This window comes from Salmo trutta, chromosome 31 (assembly GCF_901001165.1).
Source record: "Salmo trutta chromosome 31, fSalTru1.1, whole genome shotgun sequence".
Lineage (NCBI taxonomy): Eukaryota > Metazoa > Chordata > Actinopteri > Salmoniformes > Salmonidae > Salmo > Salmo trutta.
The window spans coordinates 40,699,468-40,718,107 of NC_042987.1; the positions used below are offsets into that span (position 1 = coordinate 40,699,468).

Genomic DNA, 18,640 nt, shown 5'->3' on the forward strand with positions numbered 1-18,640 from the left:
GTCCTAGATGGTGTTGGTCCTAGATGACATGGTGTTGGTCCTAGATGGTGTTGGTCCTAGATGACATGGTGTTGGTCCTAGATGGTGTTGGTCCTAGATGGTGTTGGTCCTAGATTCCATTTACATTTTAGTCATTTAGCAGACGCTCTTATCCAGAGCGGCTTACAGTAGTGAATGCATTCATTACATACATTTTTTTTTTCTTTTTTTTCTGTGCTGGCCCCCCGTGGGAATCGAACCCACAACCCTGGTGTTGCAAACACCATGCTCTACCAACTGAGCTACAGGGAAAGCTAGAAAAAACTGCAAACACACACAGATGGCATTTATGAGAGAGGATGGTGTTGGTCCTAGATGGTGTTGGTCCTAGATGACATGGTGTTGGTCCTAGATAACAAGGTGTTGGTCCTAGATGGTGTTGGTCCTAGAAGGTGTTGGTCCTAGATGGTGTTGGTCCTAGATGACATGGTGTTGGTCCTAGATGACATGGTGTTGGTCCTAGATGACATGGTGTTGGTCCTAGATAACAAGGTGTTGGTCCTAGAAGGTGTTGGTCCTAGATGGTGTTGGTCCTAGATGACATGGTGTTGGTCCTAGATGACATGGTCAATAGACATGTCCAAAACTCTAACCTTATTGTTGTATGGCTCTTTGACTTCCACTACCTAGTGTTCAGCACTGACAACCTAAATATATTACTATTTATTGCTATGTATTACTATGTATTGTGTTATGAGTCTGCTTATCTGATGATTCAAATGTTTTATGTTCTGGTCCTATGATTCACATTAGTCATTTTCTGGCCTATGATTTACATTCGTCATGTTCTGGTCTATGATTCACATTAGTCATTTTCTGGTCCTATGATTCACATTAGTCATGTTCTGGTCTATGATATGTTCTGGTCTATGATATGTTCTGGTCTATGATATGTTCTGGTCTATGATATGTTCTGGTCCTATGATTCTGTTCAGATTGTAAGTTGATGATTTGTTTTCTGTCTCTAGCTCCGTCGTCTCCCTCCTCCTTCACCCTGAATAAGTCTAATACTCTCAGTACAACGCTTCTCAAGTCCTACTACCCAGGTAAACACCTTTACTCCACCTCTGGTCTTCACCATTCTGCCATAGTGGGATCACAGTAGATAGCGGAGAGTACAAGTCAATGGTTGGGAAATGAGAGCTAACTTAAGTTTAGCTTTAGTCCCGTGTGTGTTTGTTGCATTAATAATGTGTTTTTTGATTGATTGAAATGAATCGAAAGTCTATGCATTAATGATAACCAACATCGTCTGTGTGTGAATGTACTATATTAATTGTATTTATTTATTTACTATATTTCTAGCCTTATCTACTGTTCAACGTGCGTTTGGTCTTCTATCTCTCTGTGTTTAGCAGCTCTTCTGTCTCCTGCTATAAGACTGTATTGTTTTGTCATTCTCTCTTCCTCCTCCTCTTCCTCTTCCTTCTATTCCTCCTCTTCCTCCTCCTCCTCCTCATCTTCCTCCTCCTCATCTTCCTCCTCTTCCGCCTCCTCTTCTTCCTCCTCCTCCTCCTCCTCCTCATCTTCCGCCTCCTCTTCTTCCTCCTCCTCTTCCTCCTCTTCCTCTTCTTCCTCCTCCTCCTCCCCTTCCTCCTCCTCCTCCTCCTCTTCCTCCTCTTCCTCCTCCTCTTCCTCTTTTTCCTCCTCCTCTTCCTCCTCCTCCTCCTCCTCCTCTTCCCCATCTTCCTCTTCTTCCTCCTCTTCTTCGTCCTTCTCTTCCTCCGCTTCCTTCCTTCTATTCCTCCTCTTCCTCTTCCTCCTTCTCATCCTCCTCCTCATCTTCCTCCACCTCTTCCTCCTCTTCTTCCCCCTCCTCCTTCTCCTCTTCTTCCTCCTCCTCCTCCTCTTCTTCCTCCTCCTCCTCCTCCTCCTCCTCCTCCTCCTCCCTATCTACAATCACATTCACTTTGCTCTGGTATTTAGCTCTCCTCTTTTCTTGCATGCTTTTATTTACTGCTATTTTCTCTCCTCTTCCTCCTCCTCTTCTTCCTCCAACTTCTGCACTTGTTTTGGGGTTATGAACAGATCCCTTTGTGCCAACTGCTATCTTAGGTGAGACACGTCTTTTTTTACCACTATATCCATTTCTGCTGAGTGTATTATAGGATTCACCGTTTAACTTGCTTTATCATTAAGACTTTGACAAAGAAAACCTATTTCTATATACATACAGTAAAGTATTGGGAGGGAACAGCTCTGTTACTGATGATGGCTTCCTCACCTCCATACCTGCCTGCTGCTTCCTCCTCGTCCTCCTCCTCTTCCTCCCTGTCTATCTCTGTGGTTATCCCCGCCCTGGGCTGAGGCTGGCTTCTCTCCATTCCATCCTCACTGCGTGTGATTTCACCCATGCTGTGCGTTGTGATGTCACCTATGTAACATGTTTGACCTCTCATATGCATGGTCAGACATGTGGACTGGATGTGGGGGGAGTGTAGTTGGGATGGACTGGGGAGGTGTAAGTGGGGAGAAGGTGGGAGGTGTAGTTGGGGATGAGGGGGGAGAGAAGATGGCCAGGAGGGGGGAGTGTAGTTGGGGGGGAGGGGAGAGGTGTAGTTACGGTGGAGGGGGGGAGGTGTAGTTAGGGTGGAGGGGGAGTGTAGTTGGGGAGGAGGGGGGAGTGTAGTTGGGGAGGAGGGGGGAGTGTAGTTGGGGAGGGGGGGTGGGTGTAGTTGGGGGGGAGTGTAGTTGGGGAGGGGGGAGGGGGAGTGTAGTTGGGGAGGAGGAGGAGCGTAGTTGGGAAGGAGGAGGAGTGTAGTTGGGGAGGAGGGGGAGTGTAGTTGGGGAGGAGGAGGAGTGTAGTTGGGGAGGAGGAGGAGCGTAGTTGGGAAGGAGGAGGAGTGTAGTTGGGGAGGGGGGTGGGTGTAGTTTGGGGGGGAGTGTAGTTGGGGAGGGGGGTGGGTGTAGTTGGGAAGGAGGGGGAGTGTAGTTGGGGAGGGGGGTGGGTGTAGTTGGGGGGGAGTGTAGTTGGGGAGGGGGGTGGGTGTAGTTGGGAAGGAGGGGAGTGTAGTTGGGGAGGGGGGTGGGTGTAGTTGGGGGAGTGTAGTTGGGGAGGGGGGTGGGTGTAGTTGGGGAAGGAGGGGGAGTGTAGTTGGGGAGGGGGGTGGGTGTAGTTGGGGGGGAGGGGGAGTGTAGTTGGGGAGGGGGGGGGGTGTAGTTGGGGGGGGAGGGGGAGTGTAGTTGGGAAGGAGGAGGAGTGTAGTTGGGGAGGAGCGGGAGTGTAGTTGGGGAGGAGCGGGAGTGTAGTTGGGGAGGAGCGGGAGTGTAGTTGGGGAGGAGCGGGAGTGTAGTTGGGGAGGAGCGGGAGTGTAGTTGGGGAGGAGCGGGGAGTGTAGTTGGGGAGGAGCGGGAGTGTAGTTGGGGAGGAGCGGGAGTGTAGTTGGGGAGGAGCGGGAGTGTAGTTGGGGAGGAGCGGGAGTGTAGTTGGGGAGGAGCGGGAGTGTAGTTGGGGAGGAGGAGCGTAGTTGGGAAGGAGGGGGAGTGTAGTTGGGGAGGAGCGGGAGTGTAGTTGGGGAGGAGGGGGAGTGTAGTTTGGAAGGAGGGGAGTGTACTTCCGGAGGAGAGGAGTGTACTTCAGGAGGAGAGGGGAGTGTAGGTGGGGAGGAGGGGATGGTGTAGTTTTGGAGGAAGGGGGTGTAGTTGGGGAGGAGGGATGTGTAGTTCAGGAGGAAGGGGGAGTGTAGGTGGGGAGGAAGGGATGGTGTAGTTTTGGAGGAAGGGGGAGTGTAGTTGAGTAAGAAAGGGAGGTGTAGTTGCGGACAGGTGTGGCAGCCAGCTCCTATCGCCATGTCCACTGTTACTACAGTCACCTGTAAAGTCACTCTGATACACTAATATGAACACAGAGAGAGATGAACCACTAAAATAAACAGAGAGAGAGAACAACCACTTATATAAACAGAGATCAACCACTTTTATAAACAGAGAAAGAGAGATCAACCACTTATATAAACTGAGAGAGATCAACCACTTATATAAACAGAGAGAGAGAGAGATCAACCACTTTTATAAACAGAGAGATCAGCCACATATAAATAGAGAAAGAGAGATCAACCACTTATATAAACTGAGAGAGATCAACCAGTTATATAAACAAAGAGAGAGATCAACCACTTTTATAAACAGAGAGATCAGCCACTTAAACAGAGAGAGATCAACCACTTATAAACAGAGAGAGAGAGATCAACCACTTCTATAAACAGAGAGAGATTAACCACTTTTATAAACAGAGAGATCAACCACTTATAAACAGAGAGACATCAACCACTTATATAAATGGAGAGAGTTCAAACACTTATATGTAGAGTGAGATCAACCACTTATTTAAGGAGAGACAGAGAGAAAGAGATCAACCATTATATAAACAGAGACAGGGAGAGAGAGAGATCAACCACTTATATAAACAGAGAGAGAGAGATCAACCACTTCTATAAACAGAGAGAGAGAGATCAAGCACTTTTATAAACAGAGAGAGATCAACCACTTCTATTAACTTAGAGAGAGTTCAACCACTTATGTAAATAGAGAGAGAGAGAGATCAACCATTTATAAAGACAAAGAGAGAGATCAACCACTTATTTAAACAGAGAGAGAGAGATCAACCACTTATATAATCAGAGAGAGAGATCAACCATTTAATAACAGAAAATGACAGAGAGAGAGATATCAACCACTTATACAGAGAGAGAGATCAACCACTTATATAATCAAAGAGAGTGAGATCAGCCACTTATATGTACATAGAGAGAGAGAGATCAACCACTTTTATAAAAAGAGAGATCAACCACTTTTATAAACAGAGAGATCAGCCACTTCTATAAACAGAGAGAGATCAACCACTTATATAAACAGAGAGAGATCAACCACTTATAAACAGAGAGAGATCAACCACTTATAAACAGAGAGAGATCAACCACTTACAATTGAAGTCGGAAGTTGACATACACTTAGGTTGGAGTCATTAAAACTTGTTTTTCAACCACTCCACACATTTCTTGTTAACAAACTATAGTTTTGGCAAGTCGGTAAGGACATCGATTTTGTGCATGACACAAGTAATTTTTCCAACAACCGTATCACAATTCCAGCGGGTCAGAAGTTTGCATACACTTAGTTGACTGTGCCTTTAAACAGCTTGGAAAATTCCAGAAAATTATGTCATGGCATTAGAGGCTTCTGATAGGCTAATTGACATCATTTGAGTCAATTGGAGGTGTACCTATGGATGTATTTCAAGGCCTACCTTCAAACTCAGTGCCTCTGCTTGACATCATGGGAAAATCAAAAGAAATCAGCCAAGATCTCAGAAAAACAATTGGAGACCTCGACAAGTCTGGTTCATCCTTGGGAGCAATTTCCAAACGCCTGAAGATACCACGTTCATCTGTACAAACAATAGTACGCAAGTACAAACACCGTGGCCGTCATACCGCTCAGGAAGGAGACGCGTTCTGTCTCCTACAGATGAACGTATTTTGGTGCTAAAAGTGCAAATCAATCCCAGAACAACAGCAAATTTGATCATTAGAAAACCCTTTTTGCAAATATGTTAGCACAGCTGAAAACTGTTGTTCTGATTAAAGAAGCAATAAAACTGGTGTTCTTTAGACTAGTTGAGTCCCTGGAGCATCAGCATTTGTGGGTTCGATTACAGGCTCAAAATGGCCAGAAACAAAGAACTTTCTTCTGAAACTCTATTGTTGTTCTGAGAAATGAAGGCTATTCCATGCAAGAAATTGCCAAAAAACCGAAGATCTCGTACAACTCTGTGTACTACTCTCTTCACAGAACAGCGCAAACTGGCTCTAACCAGAATAGAAAGAGTGGGAGGCCCCGGTGCACAACTGAGCAAGAGGACAAGTACATTAGAGTGTCTAGTTTGAGAAACACAAGTCCTCAAATGGCAGCTTCATTAAATAGTACCCGCAAAACCCCAGTGAAGAGGCGATAAAGGGATGCTGGCCTTCTATGAGAGACAGGGTGAGTGACAGAGAGGGAGACGGAGACGGAGAGGAGACAGAGATGGAGGCAGAGGGAGAGGGAGACGGAGAGATAAACAGTCAGGGAGAGGGAGACAGAGAGAGAGGGAGAGGGAGACAGACAGAGAGGGAGACAGAGAGAGGGAGAGAGAGAGAGTGAGAAAGACAGAGCAAGAGCGACAGATGGAGCGACAGAGAGGGAGACAGAGAGAGGGAGACAGAGACGGAGATACACAGAGACAGAGACGGAGAGAGACACAGTTAGAGACGGAGAGAGAGAGAGAGACGGAGACAGAGTGAGAGAGAGAGAGAGACAGAGGGAGAGAGACAGCGCAAGAACGACAGATGGAGCGACAGAGAGGGAGACAGATAGAGGGAGACAGAGAGAGGGAGACAGAGATAGCGGCAGAGGGAGCGGCAGAGAGAGCGGCGGAGACAGAGACGGAGACGGAGAGAGACAGACAGAGGGAGACAGTGGGAAACAGACTGATAGGGAGAGGGGAGACTGATAGGGAGAGAGGGAGACTGATAGGGAGAGAGGGAGACTGATAGGGATAGAGGGAGACTGATAGGGATAGAGGGAGACTGATAGGGAGACTGATAGGGAGAGAGGGAGACTGATAGGGAGAGAGAGAGACTGATAGGGATAGCGGGAGACTGATAGGAAGACTGATAGGGAGACTGTTAGGGAAAGAGGGAGACAGATAGGGAGACTGATAGGGAGAGAGGGAGACTGATTGGGAGACTGATGGGGAGAGAGGGAGACTGATAGGGATAGAGGGAGACTGATAGGGATAGAGGGAGACTGATAGGGAGAGAGGGAGACTGATAGGGAGAGAGGGAGACTGATAGGAAGAGTGATAGGGAGACTGATAGGGAGACTGATAGGGAGACTGATAGGGAGACTGATAGGGAGAGAGGGTGACAGAGAGAGGGTGACAGAGAGAGGGAGACAGAGAGAGGGAGACAGAGAGAGGGAGACCAGCCTGAAGTATAAGCCTACACAGAACCGAACCTTCCAGAACTGTTTTTATGTTAAACTATATATTTAGGAAAAACATGATCATAATAATAGTTATATTTATTACAGTAAGACAGTAGCGGTATAGTGGTATCCATGGTAATGAACGAGGCCAGAAGGAAACACATCCAACACAACAGGGATCGTCTTAGTGTGATATGTTTGCCACAGATCTCAAGAAAAACAAAAAAACACTATATTTCTGCTTCTACAACAACGCCACCATTAAAGTCTAATTTTACCACCATAACATGGAATCAACATAATACCTGTCATTTTAAACCATGTTGACAGTTAACATTAGCTTGGGAAGCAATGAAGCATGTAGCCATTAGGCGCTAGCTGGTTGCGAGCCAGGAAGCGGGCTGGCTGGAAAAGGTTATCTGTTTTTAGTTGTGACAGTTTGAGATAACATATTATGGGAGTTGATTATCGTTGTGACAGTTTGAGATAACATATTAGGGGAGTTGATTATCGTTGTGACAGTTTGAGATAACATATTAGGGGAGTTGATTATCATTTATTGTAAGTGATTAGTGCATCTTGTTCATCTCATTGCAGGCTTTATTTTGTGTCACAATAATTATTATATACCATAACTTTATTTTGCGTCATGTCACCCAAAATGTCCATAGTACACAAACGTTCTTACATTTTTTATATCGCAGCAATCATAACCACGTCTAATTCCATTTCAGGAGTGAGGCCACAAACATTTTTTTGTTTTTGCATTTTTTGATTCTGTCCCCTTGAAATCCATTCTGACACCTTGAAATCCATTCTGACACCTTGAAATCCATTCTGACACCTTGAAATCCATTCTGACACCTTGAAATTCCTTCTGACACCTTGAAATCCATTCTGACACCTTGAAATCCATTCTGACACCTTTAAAACCATTATGTCCCCTTGAAAACCATTATGTCCCCTTGAAAACCATTCTGTCGTCTTGAAAACCATTCTGTCCCCTTGAAAACCATTCTGTCACCTTGAAAACCATTCTGTCCCTTTGAAAACCATTCTGTTTTTGATTTGTTCTTTTAAGACTGCATTGCACTGTTGAAATGCCCACGCCACAATTTCCTCATCAAATAAACAAAGCCCAGGCCTTACTGATTTAAAACAGCACAGGCATGATGTGATCTAACAAACAGTAGCTCTGAAAACAGTTTACACTGTAACGGTGCTTATGATGTATTGTTGCTTACCTCCTCTCTCTCTTCTCCTTCTCCTCTCTCCTCCTTTCTCTCTTTTCCTCTCTCTCTTCTCCTCTCTTCTCTCTTCTCCTTCTCTCTTCTCTTCTCTCCTCTCCTCTCTTCTCCTCTCTCTGTTCTCCTTCTCTCCTCTCCTCTCTCCTCCTCTCTCTCTTCTCTCCTCCTCTCTCTCTTCTCCTCCTCTCCTCCTCTCTTCCTCTCCTCCTCTCCTCCTCTCCTCCTCTCTCTCTTCCTCTCTTCCTCTCTTCCTCTCTTCCTCTCCTCTCTTCCTCTCCTCCTCTCCTCCTCTCTCTCTTCTCTTCTCCTCTCTTCTCCTCTCCTCCTCTCTCTCTCTTCTCCTTCTCTCCTCTCCTCTCTCCTCCTCTCTCTCCTCTCTCCTCCTCTCTCTCTTCTCTCCTCCTCTCTCTCTTCTCCTTCTCTCCTCTCCTCTCTCCTCCTCTCCTCCTCTCTCTCTTCTCTCTTCTCTCCTTCTCTTCTCTCCTCCTCTCTCTCTTCTCTTCTCCTCTCTTCTCCTCTCCTCCTCTCTCCTCCTCTCTCTCTTCTCCTTCTCTCCTCTCCTCTCTCCTCCTCTCTCTCTTCTCTCCTCCTCTCTCTCTTCTCCTTCTCTCCTCTCCTCTCTCCTCCTCTCCTCCTCTCTCTCTTCTCTTCTCTCCTTCTCTTCTCTCCTCCTCTCTCTTCTCCTTCTCTCCTCTCCTCTCTCCTCCTCTCTTCTCCTCTCTCTCTTCTCCTTCTCTCCTCTCCTCTCTCCTCCTCTCTCTCTTCTCTCCTCCTCTCTCTCTTCTCCTTCTCTCCTCTCCTCTCTCCTCCTCTCTCCTCCTCTCTCTCTTCTCTTCTCTCCTCCTCTCTTCTCCTCTCCTCTCTTCTCCTCTCCTCTCTTCTCCTCTCTTCTCCATCTCTTCTCGTAATTAACCTCTTTATGTATCTCCTATAAAAGTGCCCATAAATGGTAAGTCACCAGGGCCCCCTGGTCTTGGCCTTGGTTTGGGGAAGGAGGTGATGTCACAGGAACACACAGATGACAGTGAGAGAGCTGATTCGTGGATATAACTATTATTATTCTATTATGACATCTGCATGGCCAGTGGACATTTCACCTCCCCTCGGTTTCCACCTTGAAGCCATTAGCCTTGTCTAGCATGATCACAGTACACCATTCATGGCTGCATTATCATGCATTATCTCCTGTTTTTTGGGGGAGGGGGGGGGTTGTTTTTGTTTGTTTTCATTGTATTGGTTGTATTGAGCAAAGTTGCTTGGATGGTACCTGCCTGACTGCATCCGCCATTGTGTTGCACTGAAGCCACAAGCATCCACATCCACAAGACACCTTCATGACCATCTTATCTCTGCCTCTTTCTGCCACTGACAGGGGTCTGAGGGGTATTGAAAATACAACATCCCTAATGTCAATATGAGGTGTATCAAAATAAACTAAATATATGACTTTACTCCTTTTAAATAACTTGTTTTTAATGCCTCTACTACCCACATCATAGTATTACTGACTACTTCCCATATCATAATACTACTGACTACTTCCCACATCATAATACTACTGACTACTTCCCACATCATAGTAATACTACTGACTACTTCCCACATCATAGTAATACTACTGACTACTTCCCACATCATAGTAATACTACTGACTACTTCCCACATCATAGTAATACTACTGACTACTTCCCACATCATAGTAATACTACTGACTACTTCCCACATCATAGTAATACTACTGACTACTTCCCACATCATAGTAATACTACTGACTACTTCCCACATCATAATAATACTGACTACTTCCCACATCATAATATTACTGACTACTTCCCACATCATAATACACTGACTACTTCCCACATCATAATAATACTGACTACTTCCCACATCATAATACACTGACTACTTCCCACATCATAATATTACTGACTACTTCCCACATCATAATATTACTGACTACTTCCCACATCATAATACACTGACTACTTCCCACATCATAAAAACACTGACTACTTCCCACATCATAATACTACTGACTACTTCCCACATCATAGTATTACTGACTACTTCCCACATCATAAAAACACTGACTACTTCCCACATCATAATACTACTGACTACTTCCCACATCATATTATTACTGACTACTTCCCACATCATAAAAACACTGACTACTTCCCACATCATAATATTACTGACTACTTCCCACATCATAGTAATACTACTGACTACTTCCCACATCATAATACTACTGACTACTACCCACATCATAATACTACTGACTACTTCCCACATCATAATACTACTGACTACTTCCCACATCATAGTAATACTGACTACTTCCCACATCATAGTAATACTACTGACTACTTCCCACATCATAATACTACTGACTACTACCCACATCATAATACTACTGACTACTTCCCACATCATAATACTACTGACTACTTCCCACATCATAGTAATACTGACTACTTCCCACATCATAGTAATACTACTGACTACTTCCCACATCATAGTAATACTACTGACTACTTCCCACATCATAATACTACTGACTACTACCCACATCATAATACACTGACTACTTCCCACATCATAATATTACTGACTACTACCCACATCATAATACTACTGACTACTACCCACATCATAATAATACTGACTACTTCCCACATCATAGTAATACTACTGACTACTTCCCACATCATAGTAATACTACTGACTACTTCCCACATCATATTATTACTGACTACTTCCCACATCATATTATTACTGACTACTACCCACATCATAATACTACTGACTACTACCCACATCATAATAATACTGACTACTACCCACATCATAATACTACTGACTACTTCCCACATCATAATAATTCTGAGTCACAGAATCAGACCAATCATAACCCAATGTTCTGAGCTTTCTCCTCCTCTCCACATTCACTCATCCTACGACGTCGTTCCAATAGCCAACCCAACATATCACTTAGAATGCATACTTACTGCCACTTGAAGCAATGTATTATCAGTGTTTCCCCTATATGAGCATTTAGCAGCGGCGCACCGCCACGAATAAAATCAGATATAAAGTATACATAAAAGATAACGGAGCTATATATTTATACATAAGATCATCTTTGAGCTCTATCAATCACCGAAATAAGAAACTAGACAGTCAGGGAGAATTTTTAATTCCCCAAATGTCATGGCATGGCGCCCACATTGATTTTATTATAATGTTTGAGTCACTCAGATAACATTAGAACAAGGCATAATAGCCATGGCAACATGTGTAGAATTACAGGCAATTAGCTTTAAAACAGCAACATTTTGTGTGGATATTGGAACTGAGCCATTGTGTCACTACCAGAATTCCTATTTTAAGCCATTTTCTCTCTATTCTCATATGACTGCATTGTGGCTAGGGCCAGGAGTTTTTCCTTCCCTATGTTAAGTCACTCATATAATTTTGACAGGCATTGTGGCTAGGGCCAGGAGTTTTTCCTTCCCTATGTTAAGTCACTCATATAATTTTGACAGGCATTGTGGCTAGGGCCAGGAGTTTTTCCTTCCCTATGTTAAGTCACTCATATAATTTTGACAGGCATTGTGGCTAGGGCCAGGAGTTTTTCCTTCTCTATGTTAAGTCACTCATATAATTTTTGACAGGCATTGTGGCTAGGGCCAGGAGTTTTTCCTTCTCTATGTTAAGTCACTCATATAATTTTTGACAGGCATTGTGGCTAGGGCCAGGAGTTTTTCCTTCTCTATGTTAAGTCACTCATATAATTTTGACAGGCATTGTGGCTAGGGCCAGGAGTTTTTCCTTCTCTATGTTAAGTCACTCATATAATTTTTGACAGGCATTGTGGCTAGGGCCAGGAGTTTTTCCTTCCCTATGTTGTCACTCATATAATTTTTGACAGGCATTGTGGCTAGGGCCAGGAGTTTTTCCTTCCCTATGTTAAAAGTAGATGTGTTTCCATGCCTGGTGTCACCAAGAGTTGCCTCAGAGTTCACTCACCGTTCCTCTTCCTTCCTGTTTCCTCTATCTGTCTCTGCCTGCCTGCCTGCCTGCCTGCCTGCCTGCGTCTTCTCTGTATCTGTCCAGACGACAGCCAGACGATGGGTGGTGGTGGTGGTAGCTGCAGTGACACCAGTAGTCTGGTCCAGTCTCACGGCCACTCCCTGAGAAAGAGGGAGGGGACAGTAGACGCGCCCTACCAGACGGGCCAACTCCACCCTGCTATCCGAGTAGCCGACCTGCTGCAGCACATCACACAGATGAAATGTGCGGAGGGATACGGCTTCAAGGAGGAATATGAGGTGGGTGACGAACTTTAAACCTTTTGTCCTTTTCAACTTTCACCACATCTCGTTCGAAATCACTGAGACATGTCAACTTTCACCTCCCGCTCATGGAGACCCCCCCCCACTTCTCACTGTGGCTTGGTTCCAACTCTTTAAAAATGGATCCATCCTTTCTCCCTTCATTATAGTAGTTAGTGATGTAACTACATTGAACAGGGGAAAGGTACTGAATGTGTATGTGGGGACACAACTTCACCTTTGACCTTTCGCTTTGAGCTCACTGGGTCGGTTCCATTTCTTCTACCTTGTTCTCTGCTCTCACTCCTACAATTCAGATTCCGTAAATTAAGGAAATTAATTTAAATTCCGATTCAAGAAATGGAGACTACGTCATTGTAAATAGATAGCGCTTTTTAATTCTTGAATTAAATTGAGTTTTAATTCGTCCCCTGGATACGTCCCAAATGGCACACTATTCCCTATATAGTGCACTACGTTTGACCAGAGTACTATGTGGGCCCTGGTCCATTATACTACACTACGTTTAACCAGATCACCCTATTGGCCCTGGTCTAAAGTAGTGCACTATAAAGTGCATAGGGTTCCATTTGGGACGCAAGCTACCCGCTGTGTGACTCGTTTTGCTGTTTGTCTTTTCCTTATGAGGAAGCCTTTAGGACTCAAAACTGTGTGATAAACCGTCTTTTGTTTGGTCAGATTAAAGTTAATTGTGACAAGGTTCTCCCTCTCTTCAGGAGGCTATTGTTACCCAACAGCCTCCAACACTGAGACAGAGACAGACTGCCACTATGTCATTCTGACACCCTGCCTCTTTCTTTCTGACACCCAAACGACACCCAAAACGGCAAGCGAAGCGTTATTCTCATTTACCCTCGTTACGCTAGCAGCTGGCTGGGCCCGGCAGGGATTCAACCTGCCTCACAGACTATCCCTTTAAATAGCCCCTTAAAACACAGGAATTCAACCTGCCTCACAGACTATCCCTTTAAATAGCCCCTTAAAGCTCAGGGATTCAACCTGCCTCACAGACTATCCCTTTAAATAGCCCCTTAAAGCTCAGGGACTCAACCTGCCTCACAGACTATCCCTTTAAAACACAGGGATTCAACCTGCCTCACAGACTATCCCTTTAAATAGCCCCTTAAAGCTCAGGGATTCAACCTGCCTCACAGACTATCCCTTTAAAACCTGTTACGGCTAGACGTTCCGCTAGCGGAACCCCTCATCCGGTGAAATGGCAAAGCGCCAAATTCAAATTAAATTACTATAAATATTAAACTTTCATGAAATCACAAGTGCAATGCGTCAAATTAAAGCTTAATTTATTGTTAATCCAGCCGCCGTGTCAGATTTCAAAAAGGCTTTACGGCAAAAGCAAATAATACGATTATCTGAGGACAGTGCCCCATCATTCAAATGCATAACAAATCATTTTCAACCAGGGAGGTGCGACAAAAAAGTCAGAAATAGCGATATTAAAAAGTACCTTACCTTTGATGATCTTCTTCTGTTGGCACTCCAAAAGGTCCCAGTTACATCACAAATTATCCTTTTGTTCGATAATGTCCATCTTTATATCCATAAAAACTCAGTTTAGCAGGCGCGGTTCAGTCAAAAATCCACTCAGTTTCCCTCCGTCAAGATGCATACAAAATGAATCCCAAACGTTACTAATAAACTTTTCCAAACAAGTCAAACAACGTTTATAATCAAACCTTATGTATCCTATTACGCAAATAAACTATAAAATTTAAGACGGAGAATCGTTATTGTCTTTACCGGAGATCCATTGTCTTGACCACTCGTCCATGCGCAAGGAAACACTACAAGCCAAAATGGGAGCCACCTAGAAAAACTACAATTTCTGGGTCATTTTTCCAAAAACCAGCATGAAACTCTTTCTAAAGACTGTTGACATCTAGTGGAAGCCCTAGGAACTGCAATCTGGGAGGACAGGGGCTTATAATTATAGTACTAGCCATTGAAAATAGAGGTTCGCAGATTTTTTTTGGGGGGGATGGTTTTCCTTGGTGTTTCGCCTGCTATATAAGTTCCGTTATACTCACAGACATAATTTTAACAGTTTTAGAAACTTTAGAGTGTTTTCTATCCAAACCTACCAGTTATATGTATATCCTAGCTTCTGGGCCTGAGTAACATGCAGTTTACTTTGGGCATGCTTTTCATCCGGACGTGAAAATGGTGCCCCCTAGCCCGAAGAGGTTAAATCCCCTTAAAACTCAGAGATTCAACCTTGCCCCCCCCCCCTTCCACCCCAGAAGCCCACAGGACAGATGAGAGGAGGGGGAGATAATGAAGCGATTCATTTGTTCTGTTTTGATCATGTACTGTTCCGATATGTATTTGAAGTTATGGAGGCCAGTGCATTCATCTATCTAAACTGTTCACTGATACTGTATCTCTCTCCGACCCATGCCTTCTTACGTTAATCTATACGTTTAACTTTGGATCAGATCAATGAGGTAAGATTATTTTTTGGGTTATTTTTGCATTTTTTTCTAGATATCTACAGCATTTAATTTCTTAATTGTAGAGGTCACAATGATGGAGATGGTGATGATGCCTTGCTGGCTGGTCCGGGCCTCACATGTAGATGGGAATATTGTCTTGCTGGCTGGTCCTGGCCTCACATGTTGGTGGGATTATAGTCTTGCTGGCTGGTCCTGGCCTCACGTTGGTGAGATTATAGCCTTGCTGGCTGGTCCTGGCCTCACGTTGGTGAGATTATAGCCTTGCTGGCTGGTCCTGGCCTCACGTTGGTGAGATTATAGTCTTGCTGGCTGGTCCTGGCCTCACGTTGGTGAGATTATAGTCTTGCTGGCTGGTCCTGGCCTCACGTTGGTGAGATTATAGTCTTGCTGGCTGGTCCTGGCCTCACGTTAGTGAGATTATAGTCTTGCTGGCTGGTCCTGGCCTCACGTTGGTGAGATTGTAACCTTGCTGGCTGGTCCTAGCCTCACATGTTGGTGGGATTATAGTCTTGCTGGCTGCTCCTGGCATCACATGTTGGTGGGATTATAGTCTTGCTGGCTGCTCCTGGCATCACATGTTGGTGGGATTATAGTCTTGCTGGCTGGTCCTGGCATCACATGTTGGTGGGATTATAGTCTTGCTGGCTGGTCCTGGCATCACATGTTGGTGGGATTATAGTCTTGCTGGCTGGTCCTGGCATCACATGTTGGTGGGATTATAGTCTTGCTGGCTGCTCCTGGCCTCACATGTTGGTGGGATTATAGCCTTGCTGGCTGGTTCTGGCCTCACATGTTGGTGGGATTATAGTCTTGCTGGCTGGTTCTGGCCTCACATGTTGGTGGGATTAAAGTCTTGCTGCCTGGTTCTGGCCTCACATGTTGGTGAGATTATAGCCTTGCTGCCTGGTTCTGGCCTCACATGTTGGTGAGATTATAGCCTTGCTGGCTGGTCCTGGCCTCACGTTGGTGAGATTATAGTCTTGCTGGCTGGTTCTTTTCTCACATGTTGGTGGGATTATAGCCTTGCTGGCTGGTCCTGGCCTCACGTTGGTGAGATTGTAACCTTGCTGGCTGGTCCTGGCCTCACGTTGGTGAGATTATAGTCTTGCTGGCTGGTCCTGGCATCACATGTTGGTTGGATGAAAAGGCTACGTTAGGTCATGTTGTAGCCTTGAGAAATGTGACTATGGAATGTTTTTTTCTTCGTCTCAAGACATTGAGATGTACAGTAGATCAAAATAACATCTAGAAAACTTCATAAAGCGTGTATAATGGAAAATATCAATTTGTTCAACTTTGCAAACTCTACTGTAGCTGACATAGCCAGACATAACCTTGGCCAGGTCGCAGTTGTAAATGAGAACTTGTTCTCAACTGGCCTACCTGGTTAAATAAAGGTGAAATAAAAAAAATAAAAAAATATAACTTGATATAACCTGATATAACCTAACCTGAAACAAAATCAAACACCCTAGCTATATTATGATACTGTACATCACTTTGGGCTGGTTTCCCAGACGCTGATTAAGCCTATTCCAGGACTAAAAAGCTCCATCAATGGAGAATAAATTAGTCCGAGAGAACTGTAATCTAAGTCTGAGTAACCACCCCTATATGTCAGCTGTTATGTTGCATGTTGACACTAGTCAGTGAATGCTGCTTCCTAAGGAAGTCACTATGTCGCTACGTATGCTTTATCAAGTGCTATTTGAAATGAACCCGCGACAGAGTAAGTATCGCATGCCCATGTTGTTCAGCATGTGTATCAGTCTGTCAGCACTCTTTAGTACAATAAATTCACTGTAGTAGTTGCCAAGGGTTCTAAGGGAGATTCTTAAGGAGAACCCAGAAGAACTCTACAGAACCATCTTTCTAAGGAGCCTGTTCTCAGCACTGTGACCAAAGACTAACTTATAATCACTAAATGATTCATTCATACCAGGGGAACTCACTAAATGATTCATTCATACCAGGGGAACTCACTAAATGATTCATTCATACCAGGGGAACTCACTAAATGATTCATTCAAACCAGGGGAACTCACTAAATGATTCATTCATACCAGGAGAACTCACTAAATGATTCATTCATACCAGGGGAACTCATTAAATGATTCATTCATACCAGGGGAACTCACTAAATGATTCATTCATACCAGGGGAACTCAGACAGTCTCTGTACTGTCTGAGTATCCCCAGTAACCATGCTGCTGTTCTGTAGTCTCTGTACTGTCTGTGTATCCCCAGTAACCATGCTACTGTTCTGTAGTCTCTGTACTGTCTGTGTATCCCCAGTAACCATGCTACTGTTCTGTAGTCTCTGTACTGTCTGTGTATCCCCAGTAACCATGCTACTGTTCTGTAGTCTCTGTACTGTCTGTGTATCCCCAGTAACCAGGCTGCTGTTCTGTAGTCTCTGTACTGTCTGTGTATCCCCAGTAACCATGCTACTGTTCTGTAGTCTCTGTACTGTCTGTGTATCCCCAGTAACCATGCTTCTGTTCTGTAGTCTCTGTACTGTCTGTGTATCCCCAGTAACCATGCTGCTGTTCTGTAGTCTCTGTACTGTCTGTGTATCCCCAGTAACCATGCTTCTGTTCTGTAGTCTCTGTACTGTCTGTGTATCCCCAGTAACCATGCTACTGTTCTGTGGTCTCTGTACTGTCTGTGTATCCCCAGTAACCATGCTTCTGTTCTGTAGTCTCTGTACTGTCTGTGTATCCCCAGTAACCATGCTACTGTTCTGTAGTCTCTGTACTGTCTGTGTATCCCCGGTAACCATGCTTCTGTTCTGTGGTCTCCACATCATTACTGTGTGTTTAAGGTGGTGGTATTCACACACACTTGCATCCCAAATGGAACCATATTTCCTTTATAGTGCACTACTTTTGACCAGGGCCCATAGGGGTAGTAGTGCACTACTTTTGACCAGGGCCCATAGGGGTAGATGTGCACTACTTTTGACCAGGGCCCATAGGGTTAACTATATAGGGAATAGTGTGCCATTTGACACACAGACAGATGAGGACTAAGCTGGGGGGTGGGGGGGATATTGTAAATAGTCTTGCAATTAAACCATTTAATATAACTGCAGTGGTACATAATCTCACAGACCCTACCTACCGATGACGAGGAGAGAGACAACTACAATAGCAGCGGAAACACTGACTTTATTTTTTAGGTTTGAGTTTCCTGTTCATTCTACTGTTGGTGCTGTTTCTGAGCACTCTGTCTACCCTCCATAGTCTCTCTTCATCTCTCTTGCTCTATCAATATTGACTACCCTGTTCTTGTCATATTGGGTATTGTCAAATAGAAAGAAGAGATTGAAGAAAGATTGTCTGAGAGAGATAGAGCGGGAGGGAGGGAGAGAGAGAGAGGGAGAAGGTTAGGACAGAGACAGAAAGAGAGAGAGACAGAGAGGAAGGAAGAGAGGGGGAGCGAGAGGGGGAGAAGGTTAGGACAGAGACAGAAAGAGAGAGAGACAGAGAGGGAGGGAGAGAGGGGAAGCGAGAGGGGGAGAAGATTAGGACAGAGACAGAAAGAGAGAGAG

At 44.6% G+C, this 18,640-nt stretch overlaps 1 protein-coding gene across 1 annotated transcript in view; it reads left to right on the forward strand.

The window, feature by feature from the left end:
• Positions 1-12,623, forward strand: part of ptprma (protein tyrosine phosphatase receptor type Ma) — a 286,344-nt gene extending 273,721 nt beyond the window's left edge. The window contains exons 20-22 of the mRNA XM_029724694.1: positions 1,008-1,085; positions 2,068-2,094; positions 12,375-12,623. Of these exons, the coding sequence (XP_029580554.1) occupies positions 1,008-1,085; positions 2,068-2,094; positions 12,375-12,607 (338 nt within the window). The 3' untranslated portion in view covers positions 12,608-12,623. The remainder of the gene's footprint in view (positions 1-1,007; positions 1,086-2,067; positions 2,095-12,374) is intronic.
• The last annotated feature ends 6,017 nt before the right edge of the window (positions 12,624-18,640 follow it).